This window comes from Ursus arctos, unplaced genomic scaffold (genome assembly GCF_023065955.2).
Source record: "Ursus arctos isolate Adak ecotype North America unplaced genomic scaffold, UrsArc2.0 scaffold_9, whole genome shotgun sequence".
Taxonomy (NCBI): domain Eukaryota; kingdom Metazoa; phylum Chordata; class Mammalia; order Carnivora; family Ursidae; genus Ursus; species Ursus arctos.
Genome location: NW_026623111.1, coordinates 60,687,000 through 60,708,739, shown reverse-complemented (window position 1 = coordinate 60,708,739; position 21,740 = coordinate 60,687,000). Strand labels below are relative to the sequence as shown.

Sequence of the window (21,740 nt, the reverse complement as noted above, 5' to 3'; positions counted from 1 at the left end):
TTTCACTTGGCTCTTGAGACGACAATCTCAGTCTTGGGGATATTAATTCAATGCCTATTTGAATTTATCCCCCACTGTCTGGGCACTGAAGCTACATTAGTGAACAAAACCAGACAGAATTCCTGGCTTCACAGAGCTTATGTCTTAGGGTTGTTTGTACATGTACGCTGGACCCCAGAAAGCCATCGAGGGGCAAGTCATTTCATGGAGCAGCGACTCTTCTAAGAAACGCTTGGGAAGGCTTCGTATAGAGCCTCTGGCTCTGATGATTTGTTATATGCAAATCTCATTGAACTGAGAGAACCAAACATTTTAAACACCTACAATGTGCCCATTTGTGGCTATTATTAAGCAATTATCTCATCTACTCCAAGCTCAGCCTTCTATACCCTGCTTTGTGGAGCTGGGAGGGACACTGTCAATTACGCCTCTCTTCTGTACCCCTCTCCCCTGCCCTGACTCCCTGTTCTGTCCACCACTGTGGGGTGGTGGAGAGATTGGAAGGGTAGTTGTTTGCTATTCCTGTCAGTGTAACCAGTGAAGCTTTCATCCTGACAGCAGCAGTTGGCTCCGGGCTTCCAGAACCAGTCACTTAGCAGCCGCAGGAGGGGCCAGCTCCAACTAGATCCCTTCTGCAGAGATCTGGAGTTCCTTAATCCTCTCCTCTGAGCGCCCAAGGCACCAACATTGGCAGAGTGGCACCCTTTCACTGAGCTTCTAATTTCTGAAAACTCCAGTCTCTTTTTCTTTTGTTGTCCCAGCCCTGGGGTTTGTTAATACCTCCTGCTATCCCTGTGTTCCCTTGTCGCCTTTTCAGTCCTCCAAAAGGTGCTGAAGCAATTCTCTACGTTAAATTCTGTTAAAATGCCTAGTGAGGTTTGTTTTTATGGAGCCCTAATGAGCCCATGAATAAAATTATCACTTACCTATCATGGAGGCGAGTGCAGGTATTTACCTTCTAAGGAGCATTTCTCAAAGTAACCTACCTTAACACCGATCTGGGAGCCAGTACATGCCTTCTCTGGACCTCTCCTACTACAGAACACCCCTGATACACAAACATAGAAACTGTGGCTCCCTTGGGGTACCTGGAGAGGGTTCCAGGGGGCTGGTGGACAATACAGAATTTGGGCTGGTCTTTGTCCTGGCTCCTGGGAAGTAATCTCTAAATCCTTGGAACTTCCCAAATAATAGGAATGTCTTTGTTTTCCATGCAAGTTCCCCTAACCACACCTGAGTTTATGCTAACAAGACGCCTCAGGGTAGGGGCTGGTCCCACCAGAAAGACCAAACATGTCTTTAGAAGGGTGGCTTTGAGCCACATGATAGCAGCCTGACCTGCAGGGAAGGGAAGGTGACTAGAGATGGAGTAAGGTCATGTGGCCCGTGATTTAATCAGTCAGGCCTAGTAATGAAACCTCAATAAAAACTGGATACCAAAGATCAAACGAGTTTTCCTGGTTGGTCATGATATATTGATGTGCTGGGAAGGGGATATTGCTGGAGGACAAGGAAGCTTTGCGTTTGGGAACCTCTCAGACCTCTCCTATGCATGTCTTCATTTGACTGGTCCTGATTCCTATTCTTTAGAGTAAAACAATAATTGTAAGTACAGTTGACCTCTGAACAACATGGGTATGAACCCCACAGTCCACCTATATGTGGGTTTTTTCAAGAAATGCGGTACAATTTTGTAAATGTATTTTCTCTCTTGATTTTCTTAAAAACATTTTCTTATCTCTAGCTTACTTTATTGTGAGAACACAGTATATAATACATCTAAGAGGCAAAGTATGTGTCAATCCACTGTTCATATTAGCAGTAAAGCTTCCGGTCAACAGCAGGCTATTAGCAGTTAAGCCAAAAGTTATACATGGATTTTTGACAGATGCCTCGGTGGCTCAGTTGGTTAAGCGTCCGCCTTCGGCTCAGGTCATGATCCCAGCGTCCTGGGATCGAGTCCCATGTTGGGCTCCTTGCTCAGCAGGAACCCTGCTTCTCCCCCTACTTATGCTCTCTCTGACAAATAAATAAATAAAATCTTAAAAAAAAAAAGTAACATGTGGATTTTGAACTGTGCAGGGGGTCAGCGCCTCTGACCCTCGTGTGGTTCACAGGTCAACTGCAGAGTGCTTTCTTGAGTTCTGTGATTTGTGCTAGGGAGCTATTAAGACCTGAGGGAGGGCTGGGAAGCCCTGACCTTGTAGCTATTCCAGCAGAAGGCCACATGGCCCAGGGCCACTGAGCTTGTGGCCCGAGTCTGCAGGGAGGGTAGGCCCCCCCCCCCCCCCCCCCCCCCGGGGGCTGTGCTGTAACTTGCGTCATCATGCTAACCCCTGGGGGTCAGTGCTGGAATTACACTGCAGGGACTTTCTCATTTCTACACAGCTAACCCACAGACTGGGAGGACTTGAGCTAATTACACAGAATCCACGGGCTCAGCACATTCTCTAGATGGTTCATCTCATTTTCCACACCCAAAGTCATGAGGGTAATCTAAGTGGTTTTTCACACAGAATATTAATATGTCATGATTTGAATCTCTTACATCGATGAAAATAGTTGACTCAGTTAAGCAGAGATTGCCAAGAGCAGAATCCACCGCAGCCGTACTGTGGTGACCTGCAAAGCGTCAACGCCGCGGTCACGCAGCAGTTTCCAGCTCTGCTCACATTCGCGTTTTCTCTGAGCATCCACAGACCTTAGCCCATTTTAGAATGTATCCTCCTTTTCACGTCTTGCCTTCCCAAAATGCTTTGTGAAGAAGAGCTTGGAGGGTTTCTGGGGAGAGCCACGCTGGCTCCTATGTGTGTGCACAGTGGTAAAAGTAAGCCGAACACAAGCCCACCTGTGTAGTAGGCCTGCGAGATCTCCTTCATCTGCCTGCTCGTTCTGGTGGTTAAGATTTCAATCAGTGCATGTTCACTTGTTCCAGTGCCCTGGAAAGGAAAAGGAAATCTGTTTTTAGAATACTTAAAAAGCTTAATGTCATGCATTTCAGGCTTAATATCTTGTTTTGCACAGATGAAGTTTTTGTAAATCAGCATAAGGTTGTATATTGCTCTAAAGCAGTTCTCTCGATTTTTCATGTATTTTAGTTTGAAAATAACAGAAATCATCTAAACTGACATCAAAATGTTCAAGAAAACTTCCCACTCTGGTGTAAAAATCAATTGAATAATTGTAGGAAGAAATACTGTCAAGGGAAAAGCCCACGTCACTCAAGATCAGAAGTGAGCATTCGAACATCCCATTATGTTTAGAAAAGGCTCTGTGGTTCTCTTGAACAAGTTCACCCTTCTGCCAATGCTCCAGGTCAGCAGGTATCATCTTTATACAGGGAGATTTTTAAAGCCTTAATAATGTATGTCAAGGGCCTAGTTGATTTGGGGACGTTACCCTGAGCCTTGGTTTATACTGAGGTCACAGAATCACACTGTGACTCCAAGAAAAGCCTTTTACATTAGGACTTGATCAAATAAGGTCAATGTAGCTTATGAACTGAGGCTGAATTCTGTCTCTCTGTGGCAGGGGCTCCTCGTTGCCCTCACATCTCTCCTTTTTAATTAATTATCTAACTAATTAACTTAAAAAACAGACTATTTTTAGATCAGTGGTAGGTTCACAGTGAAACTGAACAGACCGCATCTCTTTTACCTTCCTTGTCTTAGTAACAGAACCCTCAATTTTTAACTTAGCACACAGATACCCAAATAGATACTATATTACTCAGCTTCCCTTAGAACTAGGTTTACTCATATAACTAAATTAAGATCCATGGAATATATGTAAAGTACCATGTACAGTCTCTGAGAGGCCTTAAAGAGAGGCAATGAACCCTTCTTTGTCTCTTACTGTCTTTTTGTCTGACTGGGATAAAGATACAATGTCTGCATCCTGAGTTCCCATCTTTAGCCAACAAGTGGAATCTACAGGTTGAAGATGGTAAAACCTTAAGACTAAAGGAACCAGAGTCTCTGATAACGGTTGTGCCATGACAGGCGGCTCTGCACTGCCTCCTTTGGATTTCTTTTGCATAAAAGAGACATTGTTCTAATCCCTGTTGGTGAATCTAATCCTTATTATTCCACCTGCTAAACTGTCCCCCATGTGGCAGCCACAGAAATGCACTGCTCACATTTCATTTTAAGACAATCTGCTGCAAATAATGTCTCTGCTTGATAGCCTCTAACTGCCGGAGCTTTGGATCTGCCACACAGGTCGCAAAGAGGTCACACTCCCTCCAAGTTGCTCTTAGCAAGTGACTGAACAGGGAAGGGGTACCGGAGCTTGGCCATTTCTGCCCAATGTAGGACTTCTGCAAAGGGCAGTCTTTGCCCAGGAGCTCCCCACTGGCCTGCCACAGCTTTCTCACAGCTGCACTGTAGACGGAAGCTCTTCCTATCCGAAACTACTTCCTTCCCTCTCTCCCCTCACATGTGACAGACCCGTATTGTCATCTGAAGCTTCACCCGACCTACCCTGCTCTGCCTCCTCTTTATCCTTCATAAGATTTCCCCCAGGAAATCTCTTGTGTGTCTCATTCCATCTTGCCATCTGCTTCCTGGATGCCCATACTTCTTCCACGGGAGAGAAAGTCTCTCCCATCTCTGATGAGGTGGAATACAGCTGAGGCCTCGGACCTAGACTCCTCCCTTCTGCTCCTTCCTATCAACACATGTGTTGAGTACCTACTTCATTTCAGGTTTTCCTCTTGGAACAGAAGATATAGACCAAGCCTGGTGAGGTTCCCTGCTATGATGATTTGCCTTTTAATTGAATGGACAAACAAATAATAAACAAACAAACAAAGAAACCCACACCGAGATAACTTTAGATGGTAATAGGTGTAATTAAGAAAATAAAACTGAGTGAATTGATAGAAAATATATGGAGGGAAAACATTCCAGATGGAAAAAAACATCATGTATCACGACCTCAAGGTAGGAATAAGCTTAGAATGTTCAAGCAGCAGAGAGACGGCCAGTGAGGCTATAGCACTGAATCGGGGGCGGGGGGGAGGGAGGAGAGGGTGTGGTGGGCAGTTTTATGGAACTTTATCAACTTGGCCAGGCTCCAGTCCTCAGTTACTCAAACACAAATCTAGGTGTTGCTGTGAAGGTACTTTGTAGACATAACTAAAGTCCATTAGTGAGTGTCTTCAAGTAACGGACATGATCTTAGATATTTTGGGTGGGCCCGATTTAGTCAGCTGAAAGGCCTTCAGAGCAGAGCTGAGGCTTCCCTGAGGAAGAAGACATTCCCCCTGTGGGCAGCACCTTCAGCTTCGCTGGGAGTTCCCCTGCCCTTCCTAACAGTCTGCCCTGCAGATTTTGGATTTGCCTAGTCAGATCCATAATTATGCAACCGATTCCTTGCAATACATCTCACAATGTGTATCTCCCACCTACTGCTTCTGCCGACTGATACAGATAGAATTTTAAAAAGTCACAGAGATAGACAGGAGCCAGACTGTGGTGGGTGATAAAGGTCATGGTAAGAAGCTTGGATTTTAAGTATTCAAAGCCACTGGAGATTTATGCAGGTGAATAGTGTAATTCTAAAAATAACTTGATAAACATAATTTTGGCTATTCTGTGGTGAATGGATTCCAGGTGGGCAAAAACAGAGGCAAGGGACCAATTAGGAAGGTACTGATATGGTCCAGTCAAGGGATGGTGGTGATGGAACTGGAATGGTAGCAATGGATTTTGAGAGGCATGCACACGTTTCCGACAGACAGACTTGCAGACAGATTTGGGAATAGAGCAAATGGACTTGCAGACAGATTTGGGGAGCTTTGAAGAGTGAGGGAAAGCAAGGGATCAAAGATAATCCGAGGCTTCTGACCTAAGCAATGGGGTTGATGATGGCGCCATTTACTCTCAATGACGAAAAGTGGAGACTTCGACTCTTTGGGTCAAAAAACAAGGAAATGAAATTAGGATATGATGATATCCTTTCATCCAGGAACATGCGGGCTCAAGGTTCCACAACTGTTCCCCATTTCAGGACTGTTCTACCACTTGGCTAGCACAGCATCAAACTGACACCCAAGTCTAGCCTGTTCACATGCATCTCTCAAGGGTGCACCGGAAGGAAGTCATTATTCTTGATGATATAGTCAAATCTCGGGCAGAAATGGCTCCCATTGGGCTCATACCTTCATGGATTTCTTCAGCTGCTTTGCATCAAACACAGCCGGGGGAGTCACAAGGGCCACCATGAGTTGCTTGAAGTGGCCAGAGAGATCACCCTTCAAGTCATCTTTCAGTTCCTAAAATAAAAAACCCCAAAGAAGAAAGCATGAAATACTTTTCCTTTCTCTTTCTCTAAAGTCACGTCCTGAAAGATAAACAAATGTATGAATTCAGACAAAAACACGCTAGTAATTCACAGGGAATAAACAGAAATGGTGAACTATTTCTAAGGATATCACTCTGCATTTTGTGATTGCTTCCAAAATGTTCTGTTTTATAGGTTTTCTGAAGGAAAGCCAATGGAGGGGGTTACATAAGTGCCACAGGCAGGAACTGTGTATCAAAATGCCTCTCCTAGGCCCCAGATGCTCTCAATATTTGAGTCGGGGTGGGGGAAGAAGAAGAGGAAGGGGAGCCCTATAATTCACACCCAGCTTCGCGAGCAGATGCTTTTCAGTGACTGCCAAAGAGCCCTGGAGAGAAAAGGGAAGGGGAGGACAGGGGCGCTCACCCACCTCTGCTAAGAGTGGGCAACCACCAGGCATCAAAGCAGTTTTCCAGCAACAACAGCAGGGAAAGCCTTCAATGGAATGGGGCCAGCATTACTTATTAGTGGCCTTTGGCACTGTTTTCACACATTATGTACGTATGGTCCATCTCCTCTGCTTGAAGGCAGGTCGTATGGTTTTTATTTCCAATATTTAAAGGAGGGTTAGTGAATTATTATTTTTCTTGCTCTCGATTATTTTCAGCTCTGAGACAGAGGCTGGCAACCTCCCAGACCACTCTGACAATGTGGACACAAAGCAACATCTACCGTGCCGCCGGGGGACCCGGTGGGGCAGCAGACCAAACAAATGGGCTGCAGCCAAGTGTCACTCGTTCTGCTTTAATCGCCACAGGGTGTTCCTCTCTAAATGCTAAACTCTACTACCATCCGTCCTCAACTCAGGGCTTTCCAACGGAATCTCACTTCACGTGTTCTCAATCCATCCCACTGTAAGAAACAGTGTCCCCCTTCACCTCGTCCTTCCTCCATATTCCGGAAATCCTGAAAGGCCAATGGATCATTCATGTTCCCTGTACGTGAGCATTCTGCCTCGTCAAGAAGCTAGGCAATTAATTTACTTTGACGGGTGTTTCCTGGGCACCTGCTCTGTGCTAGGCATTTAAAGGTGAGTTAGACACAATCCCTACTCCTAGAAGATTATGCCCTAATAGGAAAACCGGAAATATTCAAAGATAAACTTTCAATATAATATGTGAAGTACCTGATAAAGTGTGAAGGTTAAATATTAAGAAGGCTGTTTCTTTTTTTTTTTTTTAAGATTTTATTTATTTATTTGACAGAGATAGAGACAGCCAGCGAGAGAGGGAACACAAGCAGGGGGAGTGGGAGAGGAAGAAGCAGGCTCATAGTGGAGGAGCCTGACGTGGGGCTCGATCCCGTAACGCGGGATCACGCCCTGAGCCGAAGGCAGACGCTTAACCGCTGTGCCACCCAGGCACCCCAAGAAGGCTGTTTCTTAATGGGGTCTGGGGCGGTGATGTCTGAGTTGCCTTTGGATGGTCTCTACACCCTCTCAGCTCTCACCTGGTCTCAGCAGCCTGACTGCTCTCTGTCACCACTCTTTCCCCTCCACAGTTTGTGAGCCAAAGAAGCTAAAATAATCTTTTAAAAATATAAATTAGTTTTATAGTATTCCCCTGCTTACATACTTGCAATGATTCTCTGCTGTTCTTAGAATAAAACCTAAACTCTGTACCAAGACCCCGAGGCCCAGCATATTCTAATCCTCTCTCCAGCCTCATCTCTTCCCTCTGTTCCCCTTCTTCTCCACACTCCTGCCATATTGGAAGTCTTTCTGTTTCTTAAATAGTCCCGGCTTATTTTTCCTCAGAGCTTTTGCATGTGCTGTGTCTTCTGTCTGAAAGCTCTTCCCCAGATCAAGTAAGGCAGAATCTTTGGCGCCGTTTAGTTTTAGTTGAGAGTAAGGGAACCCCCCTCACTGATATGTCTTCACCGCCCTATTTCAAGGAGACATTCAGCAGCCACTCTCTGCCGTATCACGCCATTTTAATTCTTTCATAACACTTACCAATAACTGCATTTATTTTATTTACTTTTTATCTTCCTAATAAAACGGTAGCTGCATGAGAAAAAGAAGGATCTACTTTTTAGACCAGCGAATCTCCAACGTCTAGGAAATCTCCTGACATGGAGTAACACCCCAGTCCTGACACAGAGTAGTTTACTACTGAAAAAATACACCGTGTGGAAAAATCACAAAATGTTCTCGTAGAGTTCTTCTGTAGTTCCTGCTACTTAGCAAGTTTTCACTTGCTGGGTGAACTAAATCTACAATTACAAAGATATCTTAAAGTTGGAAGAGAAATTAAAGATGATCTAAGACAGGACCTATCAGAGATTTGGTCGGATAATTCTTTGTTGTGTGGGCCGTCTTGTGGCAGGATCTTTAGCGGTACCCCTGCCCTCCACCCACCAGATTCCAGAAACATCCCTCCGTCTCCCTCCAGGCGTGATGATCAAAATGTCTCAAGACATTGCCAGATATCCTTTGGGGAGCAGACTCATTCCTGGTTTACAGCCACCGGTCTCAGGCAACCCTCCTTGTCCAACAGGTGAAAAAATTGAGGCCCCAAAAGATCAAATAACACGGGCAAGGCCATCAGCCTGTTAACGGCAAATCAGGACTCATACGCCAGGCTGCTGACTGGATACACAGGGTACTTTCTGTTACACTCGGCCTGAAACAAAAGACCTGTGGGTATAATCTCGTGGGGCACCCCTGATCCATAGTGATGAGCTCTTACTGGCTGTTCTGTTCATCGACTTGTACCTTTCCATAAGCGGCTTGATATTCCTGAACAATCCGCTGACGCTGTGCATTCGTCCTTTCAGTCAGAATGCTGATGAGCGTCTTCTCGTCGGTTCCTAAATGAAACGAAAATAATTTTACTCACCATCAACCCAAAGATGCTTAATATCTGTTGTGAACAAAAGAAAAAAATGATTAATGGTTTGAAACAAATGCAGAGAGGAAAGCATTTTGATTTTTCATTTCCAGGTTCTTATCAGGTTGGAAGCTTTATTTCTTTGCCAGGCTTTTGGAAGAGAAAATTAACTTTGGAGAGTTTGGGGGAAGGGGGGAAGAAAACAATCATTGTCCAAATATTCCTCTCTGTAAATCAGACAAAGGGAATAGTGCAAGGAAGATGCTGCTTTTGAACTGGGTTTTACCCTTATGAGCTTCAGTTACTGTCTCACCACCCTTTTACCTCTCTCTTATCTCCATACACGATATTATTTTTTTTTCTAGAAAAAAGGAACTGACATGTATTGAGAACCTGCCATATTCTAGGCCCCTTTTAGCCATTGTCATGGTTAATATTCACAGAAACTCTGGCCAGTGGGTACGATTAAGCTGTTCCAAAGATGAAAACACTAATATTTAGAACAGTTATCTCATCTGCCAAAGTCATGCAGCTTTTCAGTGGTGCAGCAAGAATCTGAACCCAAGTCTCTGCCTCCAAAACATTTATTTCCCTCTCTGATCCATATCTCTTTCAGGCATCCCAGACCCATATACTTAAGCACCTGTTGTAAGTAAAGGGCTGATGCTGGCCTGCTTGAAAATGCCCTCAAGGTCACAATTCTCTTGCTAATTATAGTTTGAAGCTAGCGTGGGAGGCTGTGTCTGCCTCCTTTGCAGTAAAGGACCCCCCCTGGCTTGGGGAGCTGTGAGTTGGCTTGTGTACCTTGGGCCTGCATGATTAGAATGGTACAGAAGATCAACTGGAACTCAAGGCTCAACTTCTCTGTGCTGAGGTTACCCCCACACGCCTTGGCTACACATGCCAGTGGCCGTGGTACACAGGACGGGGCAAAACACACTGTGTACGTGGTTAGCTGCGGGGCCTTCCAGTAAAAGGTACGGCCCCACTGTAATTCTGGTCTTGCATTCTTCCATAGCGTGAAGTCAACACAGAACCAGATCGAAGCCGAGCTGTGTCCCGTGAGTCAGATGATCAACCGGAACCATAATGGCATCCGTGTTGGTGCACGACTAACCCCCCAAGTGCACCCGTATCTCAAGCTCAGATGCTCCAGGCAGAATTCATTCTCTGTCCTCTCTAACTCGTCTCTCAGCCTGTGTTCCCTCATCAATGAAATCACTACGGACAGAGTCATCCAAGCAAAAATCCTGGCAGTCATCCTATATTCCTTTCTTTCCTTCTTTCTTCAGATGATGACATTGTAGCAATCAACTGCATCTCTGAATTTGTCCTCTCCTCTGCCCTTGTGCACACATCATATTTCACCCAGGAACTTCAATAGTCTCCTGATTTGGGCCCTTACAATTCACACCGTACTTGATTGCCCCAGTAAATTCTTTAAAATGTGCCTGATCATGTCAAGCCCTTGGGTGAAATCCTAATGGCTCTGTACCCTTCAGGACGAAGCTCAAGCCCCTGAGCTCGGACACCTGCTCATTAGGGTCTCTTAGTTTCACACATGCTCGAGACCAGAAACGAAAATGAGCTGCCTCGTGGCTCGAAGACTGGATCTGACACATCCCTAATGCAAATACCGTTGTGACATCTGGTTCTGGACTGAGAACACATCAGTAATGGGCGCCCGGGTGGCGCAGTCGTTAAGCGTCTGCCTTCAGCTCAGGGCGTGATCCCGGCGTTATGGGATCGAGCCCCGCATCAGGCTCCTCCGCTATGAGCCTGCTTCTTCCTCTCCCACTCCCCCTGCTTGTGTTCCCTCTCTCGCTGGCTGTCTCTATCTCTGTTAAGTAAATAAATAAAATCTTTAAAAAAAAAGAACACATCAGTAATGGTCCTCACAAGCCTCTCAAAGTAGGTCTGCAACCCAAAATGCAAACATTTGTGAAGAAACATAATATTAAGAAAAAAAGACAAGCAATAGAAGACTATTATTTCTTTCAATTTGACGTTAACCTCATGAAACAGTCTACTCAACGTGGACCATAAATAGGGAAGGCACAGAGATGAATGACGAAATAATTGTCATTAAGAAACAGAAAAAACACATAAGCCCAAACAGACAGAAATAAGATAATATTATACCAATATAAAAACCCGAAGAGTATATTTCATGGAACTTGACAAACTGACCCTAAAATTCAGAGGGGAGGGCAAAGGGCCAAGAAAAGCTCTTGCCTTACTAGACACTAATTATAAAATTAGAATAGTAATTATGACAATGTGATAATGAGACAGGGATAGGCAAACAGACCAATAGAGCATAACAGAGAGCAGAAACAGAGAAACTTAGAAGACAAAAGCGCATTACTCATCAGTGTGCACAGGAGGTGCTCTTCAATAAATTGTGCTGGGACAATCAACCCGCCGCATGGGATAAAACAAAGTTAGACACCTTTAAATAACTTATATAAAAATTAATTCCAGGTAGACTGAAAATCCCAAAGTGAAAAATAAGATCGTAAAACTCTGGGGAGAAGATACAGGAGAATATCTTATGAGCCCATTATAGAAAAGACACATAGGAAAAATACTGGTAAACTTGATTTCCCTGAAATTTAAAATTTCTAGGCAATATAAGTTACTACAACCAATTTTAAAAGAAAACCACAGACTGGGAAAAGACATTTTCATGGATTGTAATTTAAAAAAATTTATATCCAGAATTTGTAAAAAATAATCTTGTCAGTCATGAAGAAGATAATCCAACCGAAAAATGGATAAAAGATAGGAAGATATAATTCATGGAAGAAGCAGGTGAACAAGAAAGGGAACTCAGCCCTATCAGGCATGGGGGATGGGGAGGAGAGAGGAAGCAAACACACGTACAGGACGAGATACAGTTCTAGACCCACCAACTGGGAAAACAGTGACCTTAGTAAGTATGGGGGAGAATATGGAGCAAGAGCAAGTCTCATGTGCTGCTGGTAGGAATGCTAATTTGCGTAATCATTTCAGAGAGCGGTTTGACAAAATTTCTAGTTAATTTGAAGATGAACATCTTCAGCATTGAAATTCCATGCCTTGTATTCTGAGAAATGGAAGCAAATGTGCACAGAAAGACATAAGCAGGAATATCCAATGCAACATTTTTATACTGTAATAGAAAAGAATTGTAGGCAATTTAAATGTTCCATCAGTATCCCATCTTACAATGCAATAATTCAATAGACTACTATGCAAGTAAAGTTCATGAACTAGAGCTAAACATATCAACACAGATAAATCTCAAAAAGAAAATGTTAAGGGATAAAAAGATGTTGCAGGAGAATGTACATACAATATACAGTATCATTCCAATTTAAACTGTTTGAGACCACGCAAACTCTATGTACACACATATGTAGTTATGGATTTAAAAGTTTCATGGGAATAAACTCTACTCTAGGATGGTGTTTTGTCTCTAGGAAACAGGGCTGGGAAAGAGATCCAGGAAGAATCAGCAGGAACGGTACCGTAATGATTTATTATGATGATCACTGTTGGTAGCAGTGATGATGACGGACTGTTTCATAGTAAGTAAATACGGCAAATATTAAGATGTAATAAAATTGGGTGCCCTATGCATTTTTCCTCATTATGTCACAATTTTTATTTATCTTTTAGGGGGGTGGGGGAGGAGCAGAGGGAATGGGAGAGAGAGAATCTTAAGCAGGCTCCACACCCAGCGTGGAGCCTGACATAGGGCTCGATCTCATGACCCCAAGATCATGACCTGAACCAAAATCAAGAGTTGGATGCTGGGGTGCCTGGGTGGCTCAGTCGTTAAGTGTCTGCCTTCGGCTCAGGGCGTGATCCCAGGGTCCTGGGATCGAGCCCCACATCAGGCTCCTCCGCTGGGAGCCTGCTTCTTCCTCTCCCACTCCCCTTGCTTGTGTTCCCTCTCTCGCTGGCTGTCTCTTGCTCTGTCAAATAATAAATGAAATCTTAAAAAAAGAAAAAGAAAAAAAAAAGAGTTGGATGCTTCACTGACTGAGCCACCCAGGAGCCCCACTATTTCACAATTTTTAAAAGTCCCTTACAATTTCTCTAGTCAAGCAAGCCAACTTGGGCAAACTGAACCAATGCGCTGTTTAAATTGTAACTTTCCTGATTTGCTTCAATGTGAAGAGAGCACTCGCGGAGCAGTACTCACCGATGCCCCTGATTGCCTTGCGAATCGCTTCAGCATCCACTGAAGGGCTGAAGCCCGGATAATCGTGCACTGTCCCTCGGTGTCCAACCTGGAAGGGAGTATCCGGAAGTGCCACTAGTTCAAAATGACCTCTGTGTTCGCATTACATGCATTCGCGCATACACGCTGGAAGCATAACAAACCCATAATTGGCAACACCTTCCTTCCCCTTAAGGAGTGGTTCTCCTGTCCCCAGACATGCAAGCAGTATGACATTTGCCACATACACAAAAAGGCCTCTCCTTTCTTCCCCCTTGTGTAAGAGATTAGAAATACAAAACAGTTATTCTCTAGATCAATAAACTGTGCTAATCCCAGTGACTCTGAAGAATATTTGCTTTTATTTTATTTTATTTTATTTTATTTTATTTTATTTTATTTTATTTTAGATTTCATTTATTTGAGACAGAGAGAGCGAGCATAAGCAGGGGCAGCGGCAGACAGAGGGAGAAGCAGACTCCCCACTGAGCAAGGAGACCGATGCAGGGCTCGATCCCAGGACCCTGGAATCATGACCTGAACTGAAGGCAGAAGCTTAACCATCTGAGCCACCCAGGTGCCCCCAGAATATTTGCTTTAAAGTGGCCTCTGCACAAAAGCAAGGAGACAGTGAGAATTTTCTGTATCCTCTTTGTTTTCAAGTGATAACTCAAAGCTCTTCACTGCATCTCACACAGAAGGAACTGTGGTTTACGGACTTCCAGATGCTTTAAGTAATGCTGACCACTGTCCTTGGGGAACCCCACACCAAAGGATCCACAAATGAAACCCCCATGAGGACTGCCTGTTCTTCACCTTGTTTAACAGATGTGCCCTTCTGAAAGCTCCACGGACATAGATCTTCAGGGGCAGCGTGGAAATGAAAAATGCCACGATACTAATTTTAAACACACAAATTAGAAACATGTCAGTAAGCTGGGAAACACCATCTTACGGGAAGAATAAAATATCTTAAAACTGCTTCACAGACTATAGAACAGCCACAAAGATGCTGAGACAAATGCAAGCAAACATGTATTTACACAGCATTTCCTCACGCGGAAGAAAAACATGGCTTTACGGTCATGGTGTTTTCTTTCTAAATTGATTTTCCTGTCCTGTTGCGGAATAACATGGGCTCTGTTGTCTTGGGCTAATATGGCTTCATTTAGGCTCTCCTGAAGTGCTTAGTATTTTCATGACAGGACATTATCTTGTCACATTAAGATGAATGGAAAATTAATGTTCTGACACAGTAAAAAATGATAGGCTGACCCAATAGATTAGGCTGCACAATTTGCTTCAATACAACCAAACATCGTTTAATCTTAAAGCCTCCAAACGAAAGAGCTTTCATTCTACCAGAGTGACTGTAACAGGTTAGAAACTAGATGGGAATGTGTCTGATCTAAAAGGCACGTGTAAGAAATCAGTCACCTCCACAAAATCTTTGGAGAATTCTCTTTCTCCGAGGCTTACTAAGTATTTTATGGGTTCCCAGAGTCAACTGGCTTCATTTCAGTTCTATCCATCTAGGAACTTTTATACTGATCTTATCTGTCCACCTTATGCGTCTGGCATTTATTTTTTATTTATTTTTTATTTTTTAAAGATTTTATTTATTTATTTGACAGAGAGAGACAGCCAGCGAGAGAGGGAACACAAGCAGGGGACTGGGAGAGGGAGAAGCAGGCTCCCAGCGGAGCAGGGAGCCCAGTGCGGGGCTCGATCTCAGGACCCTAGGATCAGGACCTGAGCCAAAGGCAGACGCTTCACAGCTGAGCCACCCAGGCGCCCGTGTCTGGCATTTTAGAAGAACCACCCCAATAGTAGAGCACTTGAGTGCTTCACGCCCAGCGCGGTGCACGACACCTCATATATGTTAACAGAATGTGCGTAACAGCCCTGAGGAGCCAGAGTGACCCATTTCCCATCTAAGACACCAAGGTTTAAGAAGATTGGAGAATTTGCTCAAGCCCACAGAAGCGAGGCAGGCAGCGGAATCTGAATTTGAATGCAGTCATGACCATGCCAGCCCACTCTTACTCCTTCTTGAAGGGTAGGGTCTGTACCCAGGCCAATTCTTTGAAATGCATATGCCCAGGTCCTGCACTAAACATATCGAACATATGCTTCAGAGATCAGGTAAATTCTACATGCTGAAGATGTTCCCTGGGGATTTTGTGCCACACAGGTATTTACATGGTTGCTTCTGAATCCAAGAAAACTAAATTGCAGTCAGATTCCAGTGGCTCATTGGAAAGGGTTTCCCTTCTAGCCGTGACCTTTTCACGGCGCTCTACTACCTACACATAAAAATATGCTGAAATCCCAGGGCACACAGTTAGAGAAGGTTGAAATTCCCAGTCCGTTACGTAATTTGCCACCTAGTAAGAATTAAATGGGGAGGAACTGCTTGTTTAATTAAAAGAAAAAAGCCACACACACACACACACACACACACACACACAAGCTTGAAAAATGTCAGGGAAATTCTGAAGCGGAATCGTGGTGAAATTTTTCAGCTTGTTTCAGTTATTTAAATAAGCAGTATAATTCAGTGGATAGACTTGGTTAGCTAAAACATTCAACAATATTTACATGACCTATGGAAAATAATCTATTTCTATTAAGAAATTAATAGAATCTTTTAAACTAGCACAGGCCAGGCAGTGAACAAAGTGCTTTACAGACAACTTATTTCAGTCTTAAACAACCTTAACAAAGTAGATTTTATTATTTCCATTAAAAAATGGAAGAAACTCGATTTCAGAGAAATTATTTGCTTAACATAATTCTGCTACTAAGGACAGCCCAAGAATACGAATCCACCTGCTTGTGTCTAAAATGCCCTATGCTCCCTCTCTGCCACATCACAGTGCTTCACAGGATTCCACGCTAGTGGTTCTGGAAGTGTAGACACTGGATCCGCCACAGCGGCATCATCTGGGAACTTGTTAGAGATGCAAATTCTCAGGTCCCACCCCAGTCTTACAGAGTCAACAGCTCTCGGGCTAAGACTCAGGAACTGTGTTTTAACAAGCCGTCTAGACGATTCTAATGCATGCTCAAGTTTGAGAACCACTGCTCTATTTCATTCTCAGCTGCCTAGAAAACCAAAACAAAGTGAGTAAACAAGTTATAGATTCTTTTATGGGAGGTGGAAAAGAATTTGATGATGAGCTCATTGTTTCAGGAATGTTGGCATTTTTACAGACAAAACTATTTGCATGGCCGGCTTCATTGCAGGCTTCCTTCCTTAGCATTTAAACTACTAATCAATGGTTGACTTTGTCTGTTTGCACAAACCCTAACTCCCTAACAAAGTGTCATGCCAGTGTAGGTCACAGATACTTAGCAAAGTTTTTAGTTTTCCAAAAAAAATCACATTTGATCAAATTTCCATCTGCATCCCCAAAACACTTTAAGTTGCTTTCCTTTTCTCAAACTTGACCTTCAGATGCCCCCAAAGGGACACTGATCCTGAAGCCAGTTGGAAAATAAATTAAAGCAAGCAATGTCTAAGTAAAGGGAGGGGGGGAAGCTAACTGGAGCTCCTGACATTAATCATTGTTGCTACTTGTGACGCCTGGGTGGCTCAGTCTGTTGAGTGTTCGACTATTGGTTTCAGCTCAGGTCATGATCTCAGGGCAGGGTCCTGGGATGAGCCCTATATCAGGCTCCCTGCTCAGCAGGGAGTCTGCTTGGGATTCTTTAACCCTTCTTCTCCCTTCCCCTCTGCTGCCCCCCCTGCTCTAAATAAATAAATAAATATTTTTAAAAAATTTATTGCTACCTATCATGTGCCAAGTCCACACTTCCTGCATTAGCTCATTCAATCCTCATGGGAAACTTGTAAGGCAGACGTAATACATCCTATTTACAGATAATGATAAAACTGATGCTTAAGCAACTTGCCCAAGTTCACGCAGCCAGGAAGCGGTCAGTGTCATAGCCTCCGCTCCTGATCACTAAACTAGGCTGCATCTCGTTTGAACCATCTTCAGGTCAACAGAGCTTTCTCTGATCTTCTAAAACTCTCCTTGGGAGATCATCAGAGCACCTGATGCCTTGAAGCCCGTTGGAGTGGCCAAGTGGGGGCCTCGTGAGCTGTCTTCTGCCACCTCCCCTCCCCCTGCCCGAGAGAGGCTGGCCTGTCCTTGACCATGAAAGCCGGCTGTACCCATTTTTTCATGCAAAGTGTCCTGGGTTTGCAAGAAGTTAAACATTCATATTCAGAAGAACGAATGAAAGAGAAAAACACCGGGTGCCAATCCTGTTGACAAGAAACATATTTAAAGCCAAATGCTGCAGAGCCAGACTCGCTGGTACACCTTGAGGGTGAGGTAAGGCCAAGTCCCTCATCACTTCATCAAGCCCTGTAGAGGCTACATCCAAAAATCCTGCTTTCAAATGAATGCCTCATAGAAACCTCCAGGACTCAGGAACTGTTGAAGAGCTGAGGAGAAATGATCACTCTCTGCTCAATGTCCAAACAGTCTGCTGGGTCGTGAAGGCTTATGAGAGAAGGAAAAATGGAGTAGACTAAAACAAGTAAACAAACAAACAAAACAAAAAAACAATAAAGCAATCGTAACTTGGAAGATGTGAGACTTCTCACTCAATTTTTCTAATAAAAGGTGGTTTTCCAAACCAAAGAAAGCTTATTGTAAAAGCCCCCGAGATGGAATAGGGTCAGGGGGGCAAGTGTTAGGGGTTGAATTGTGTCCCTCCAAAAAGATAAGTGGCAGGCTGAGCCCACAATACTGTACACTGTGACCTTCTTTGGATATAAGTTACTGAAATGTGCTTAGTTAAGCTGAGGTCATACTGGATGGAGGGGGCCCCTAATCCAACATGACAGGTGTCCTCAGAAGACAACGAGGTGAGGAAAGAGACACACAGGAGGGTGTGTGACCATGTGACCATGAAGGCAGGGATTGGGCCTGTGCAGCTGCGAGCCAAGGAACCCCAAAGAGCACCAGCAAATCCCCAGAAGCTGGAAGAGGTGAAGAAGGACTCCCTTACAGCTTTCAGAGGAAGCACGGCCCTATCCACACCTTGCTTTCAGACCTCCAGCTTCCAGAACTGTGAGAGAATACATTTCTCTTGTTTTAAAACATCCAGTTTGTGAAACTCTGTTAGGGCAGCCCCAGGAAACAGCAGGTAAGGTGCCGGAGACAGGACTGCTAACCACTCTGATCCTCTAGGGCAAGCACAAGGGGCCTCAGCTTCTCCCACAGGCTGGCAGGGACGCTGCAAACAGAAGGTGCCCCATCACCACTGCCCGCAGGCTTTCCACCCAGGGGCAGCAAAGAGAAGCAGGGGGTGGACAAAGCAGGCATCGGCAGCCTCCGGTGCCTGATGGCCATGAGAGAAGCGAGTGACGTCATGGCTTTCTTTGAAGTGCTTCCGAGGGGTCCAGGGGCAATGTATGCATTTCTTCTTATCTCACTCAAATGAGAAAAGATTCATACTTGCCTTCTGTTCTTTTTTAAATATAATGATTTCATCAGGGAGCCTCAGAGCAAGAGCACTGGGATGTGGTAACAGAGGAGAGTGTTGGGCCGGAGTAGGAGGAAAGCATGATTCAGAAATTAGGGAAGGCAGGACACACAAGCTATTTGGGTTGGGTTTTCCATGAAACACAGATTATAATCAGAAGAAATCCTGACCTCTTAGAAGCGTGTGTCACTCACAGTCAACCCCCCCAGACTTCTGCCTTCTTTGGGCTCCTGGGCCCCATCCCTGGCCACTCCAGCTTGCATTTACTCTCCTTTGTCAGCCCGTCCCCTCTGCCTGACTTCTATGGAATAGGTACTTCTAAATGGAAAATCTCTTTTCTTTCCCTCCAATTGTGCACAACTCGCATAGTTGTCATTCCAGCCCAGACTTCTATTCTGAACACTGGTCTATATATTCAAAGTCTACGTGATGTATCTGCTTTTCTGTCTCACGTATCTATTATTTCCTCCGAAGCTGATTTCCTCTCCCCTGTAACAGCCCCACGATATTTACCTGGGCTTTACCCATATCCACTCATTTAATCCTCAAAACCCTACAAGGTTGGTATGATTCTGACCCCCCACTTAGTGGGGAGAAGACACAGAGAGGGAAGAGGCTTGTCCAAGGTCACATGGCTCATCTGTGGCACAACGGGATTTGAACCCAGGCATTCCGACTGCTCTCTGAGCTGGTCCCCAATTTGCCCTTCTTCCTCTACATGGCACCAACCTCCACAAACTGGGAATCTCCTTTGAAGCATCTCTCTTTCCCTGCACATTCAATCCATCAGCAATCTCAAAAAGATAACCTCCGGTGCACTTCTCCCCATCTGCCCCTGCTCTTGTCCAAGTCACCATCACTGTTCCCCTGGAAACGGACATCTGCAGCAGTCTCCTTTCCTTCCATCGCCCGCCTTCAACCACCTCCCACACGGCAGTCAAGGCGTCTGCGGCATTGGTCCGCACAGCCCTGGCCCTGCGTGGCTTGGCCCAACCTCCCTCTTTGCCCTCACCTGCAGCTACTCTCCCCCTTGTCCAGCACAGTTCAGTTCTCTGACAGCCCAGCTGATGTATGTTGAATTCTTTCTCATCTTAATGCCTTTGTTCATGCTGTTCCCTCTATCTGGAATGTTCCTCTACCTTCACTCCTCTGCTTAAAGGCCATCTTCTCTGACAGGCCATCTCTGGCCACTGGACCTGAGGCAGGTCCTGTCTTGTTGGTCTCCATCTCAGCAACCCTTCCCCTTTTGGGCACTCAGTACTCAGTATTCTCTCTCACTGTTTACATCCGTGTCTCCACCTCCCCCACCATAAAATTCCAGGGGGCAGAGAACTTTTGTTTTACTCATTACAATATATCTAGCTCCAGCCCTGTACTCAGTCTTCAGATACATGCTTAATAAATAACTGTGAATGAGTTTGCTGGAAGAAAATGGAAGGAAGATGATGACATCCCAAGGTGTGGAATTTCTCCAAGGCCTACATAAGACAATTGGCTGCTTGATGAAATCGCTCTCTTCAAACATCAGTAGTCCTGAAATCAAAGGGACCATTGTATCCTGGGAGATGTGGAAGAGGTTAGAAATATTTCTGTGACTGCAGGCTATTCCAGGTCTTTCAAATGTGGTTCCAGATGCCGGGGTGGAAGACTGGTGAACCAGGGATGTTTCCAGTGATTCTGTTATGTCTTTCTTCCTGTCTCTCCAAGCACTCAGGGGTTCTCTGGTAGACGCAGCAAACACAACTGTCTGGATTGGGTCTGAAGCACTGGGCCCCCAGAAAGTCTGTAGCAACACAAACTTCTTTCTCAGAATAATTTTCATTATTTGTTTGAAGTAGATTATAAACAATTTCTATTCATCTTCTCTTGAGCTATTTAGTACCAGTATCTGAGGATTACATTTTCCCTCCACAATCCAAGTCAGGTTTAGCTGAACTAAGGGTTCTTGACCAAACTCTCTTCTTGGCCAAGAGCCACAAAGAGCTGAAGACTAGGGTGGCTATACTGGCCACATCCTCGGTTAGATGAAGTACACTTCTAACTTCATCTTCTAGGAGAGACACCTCTGTTGTAGGATCTGCTCTCTAACTGTGGAAAATAGAGGGAACCTACTCAACTGGGGGATCTGGCATCATCCACATCTTCTGAAATGCGTACTTGGCTAGAAGATGGTGCTGGTTTGGCAGGATGTTGGGACTACAGTGGTGACACCCACTCTCCTCCCACGTCACTTCTATGGGAATGGAAATCCACCCATGAGGGACCAAGACTAGGGACGTTTGCTGTTTGTAATATTACAGAAAGAACATTTCTTGCATCTGTGGCCACAGTCATTAATGCCCACATGACATGATGGCAATATACATTATTTTATGAGTTTTGTGTAAGTATGTGTTTGGGAAGTGACAATCCTAACAATAAGTTGCTAAGAATTCTTCCTAATGTAAAGTAAACCCACATAATGGGAACTCCTTGAAGAGCTTATACAAAGGCTATTGAGACTATTAAGATTCTTTGCGGCCCTTGGAGGATCCTGAAAAAAGAAGTGTAATACCTCCCCGAATCTCCTTGTCCCCCTCCTATCACTCCATGGGAGTTTTCTTATTGCTCTTCAAATACTCCTTGCCTCAGGCTACACCTGCTGTTCCCTCTGCCTGGATGCTCTTCCCCAAGATACTCTCCCAGCTCACTCCCTCACTCCATGTTGACTTCTGCTCACATATCTGAGCAGAAAATCACACTTCCCATTACTGTCACTACCCACCTCTGCTTTTCTCCAGAGTACTTTAAACTGACTTTATATATTATACATTTATTGCTTTGTTTATTAGCCATCTTCCCTAATAAAA

At 44.5% G+C, this 21,740-nt stretch overlaps 1 protein-coding gene and 1 long non-coding RNA gene across 5 annotated transcripts in view; both read right to left on the bottom strand.

Annotated features, from left to right (window-relative positions):
• ANXA3 (annexin A3) overlaps positions 1-21,740 on the bottom strand; it is a 58,210-nt gene that overhangs the window by 15,578 nt on the left and 20,892 nt on the right. For all 4 annotated transcript variants that reach the window (XM_026509901.4, XM_057309704.1, XM_026509899.4 and 1 more), the window contains exons 3-6: positions 13,369-13,456; positions 9,062-9,156; positions 6,164-6,277; positions 2,849-2,939 (exon numbers count right to left, since the gene is read on the bottom strand). In XM_026509901.4, the coding sequence (XP_026365686.2) occupies positions 2,849-2,939; positions 6,164-6,277; positions 9,062-9,156; positions 13,369-13,456 (388 nt within the window). The remainder of the gene's footprint in view (positions 1-2,848; positions 2,940-6,163; positions 6,278-9,061; positions 9,157-13,368; positions 13,457-21,740) is intronic.
• LOC130543238 (uncharacterized) lies at positions 3,099-6,156 on the bottom strand. The gene is made up of 2 exons (XR_008958414.1): positions 5,851-6,156; positions 3,099-4,769 (listed from the first exon to the last, which is right to left on the bottom strand). It is a non-coding gene; the product is annotated as an uncharacterized LOC130543238 (long non-coding RNA).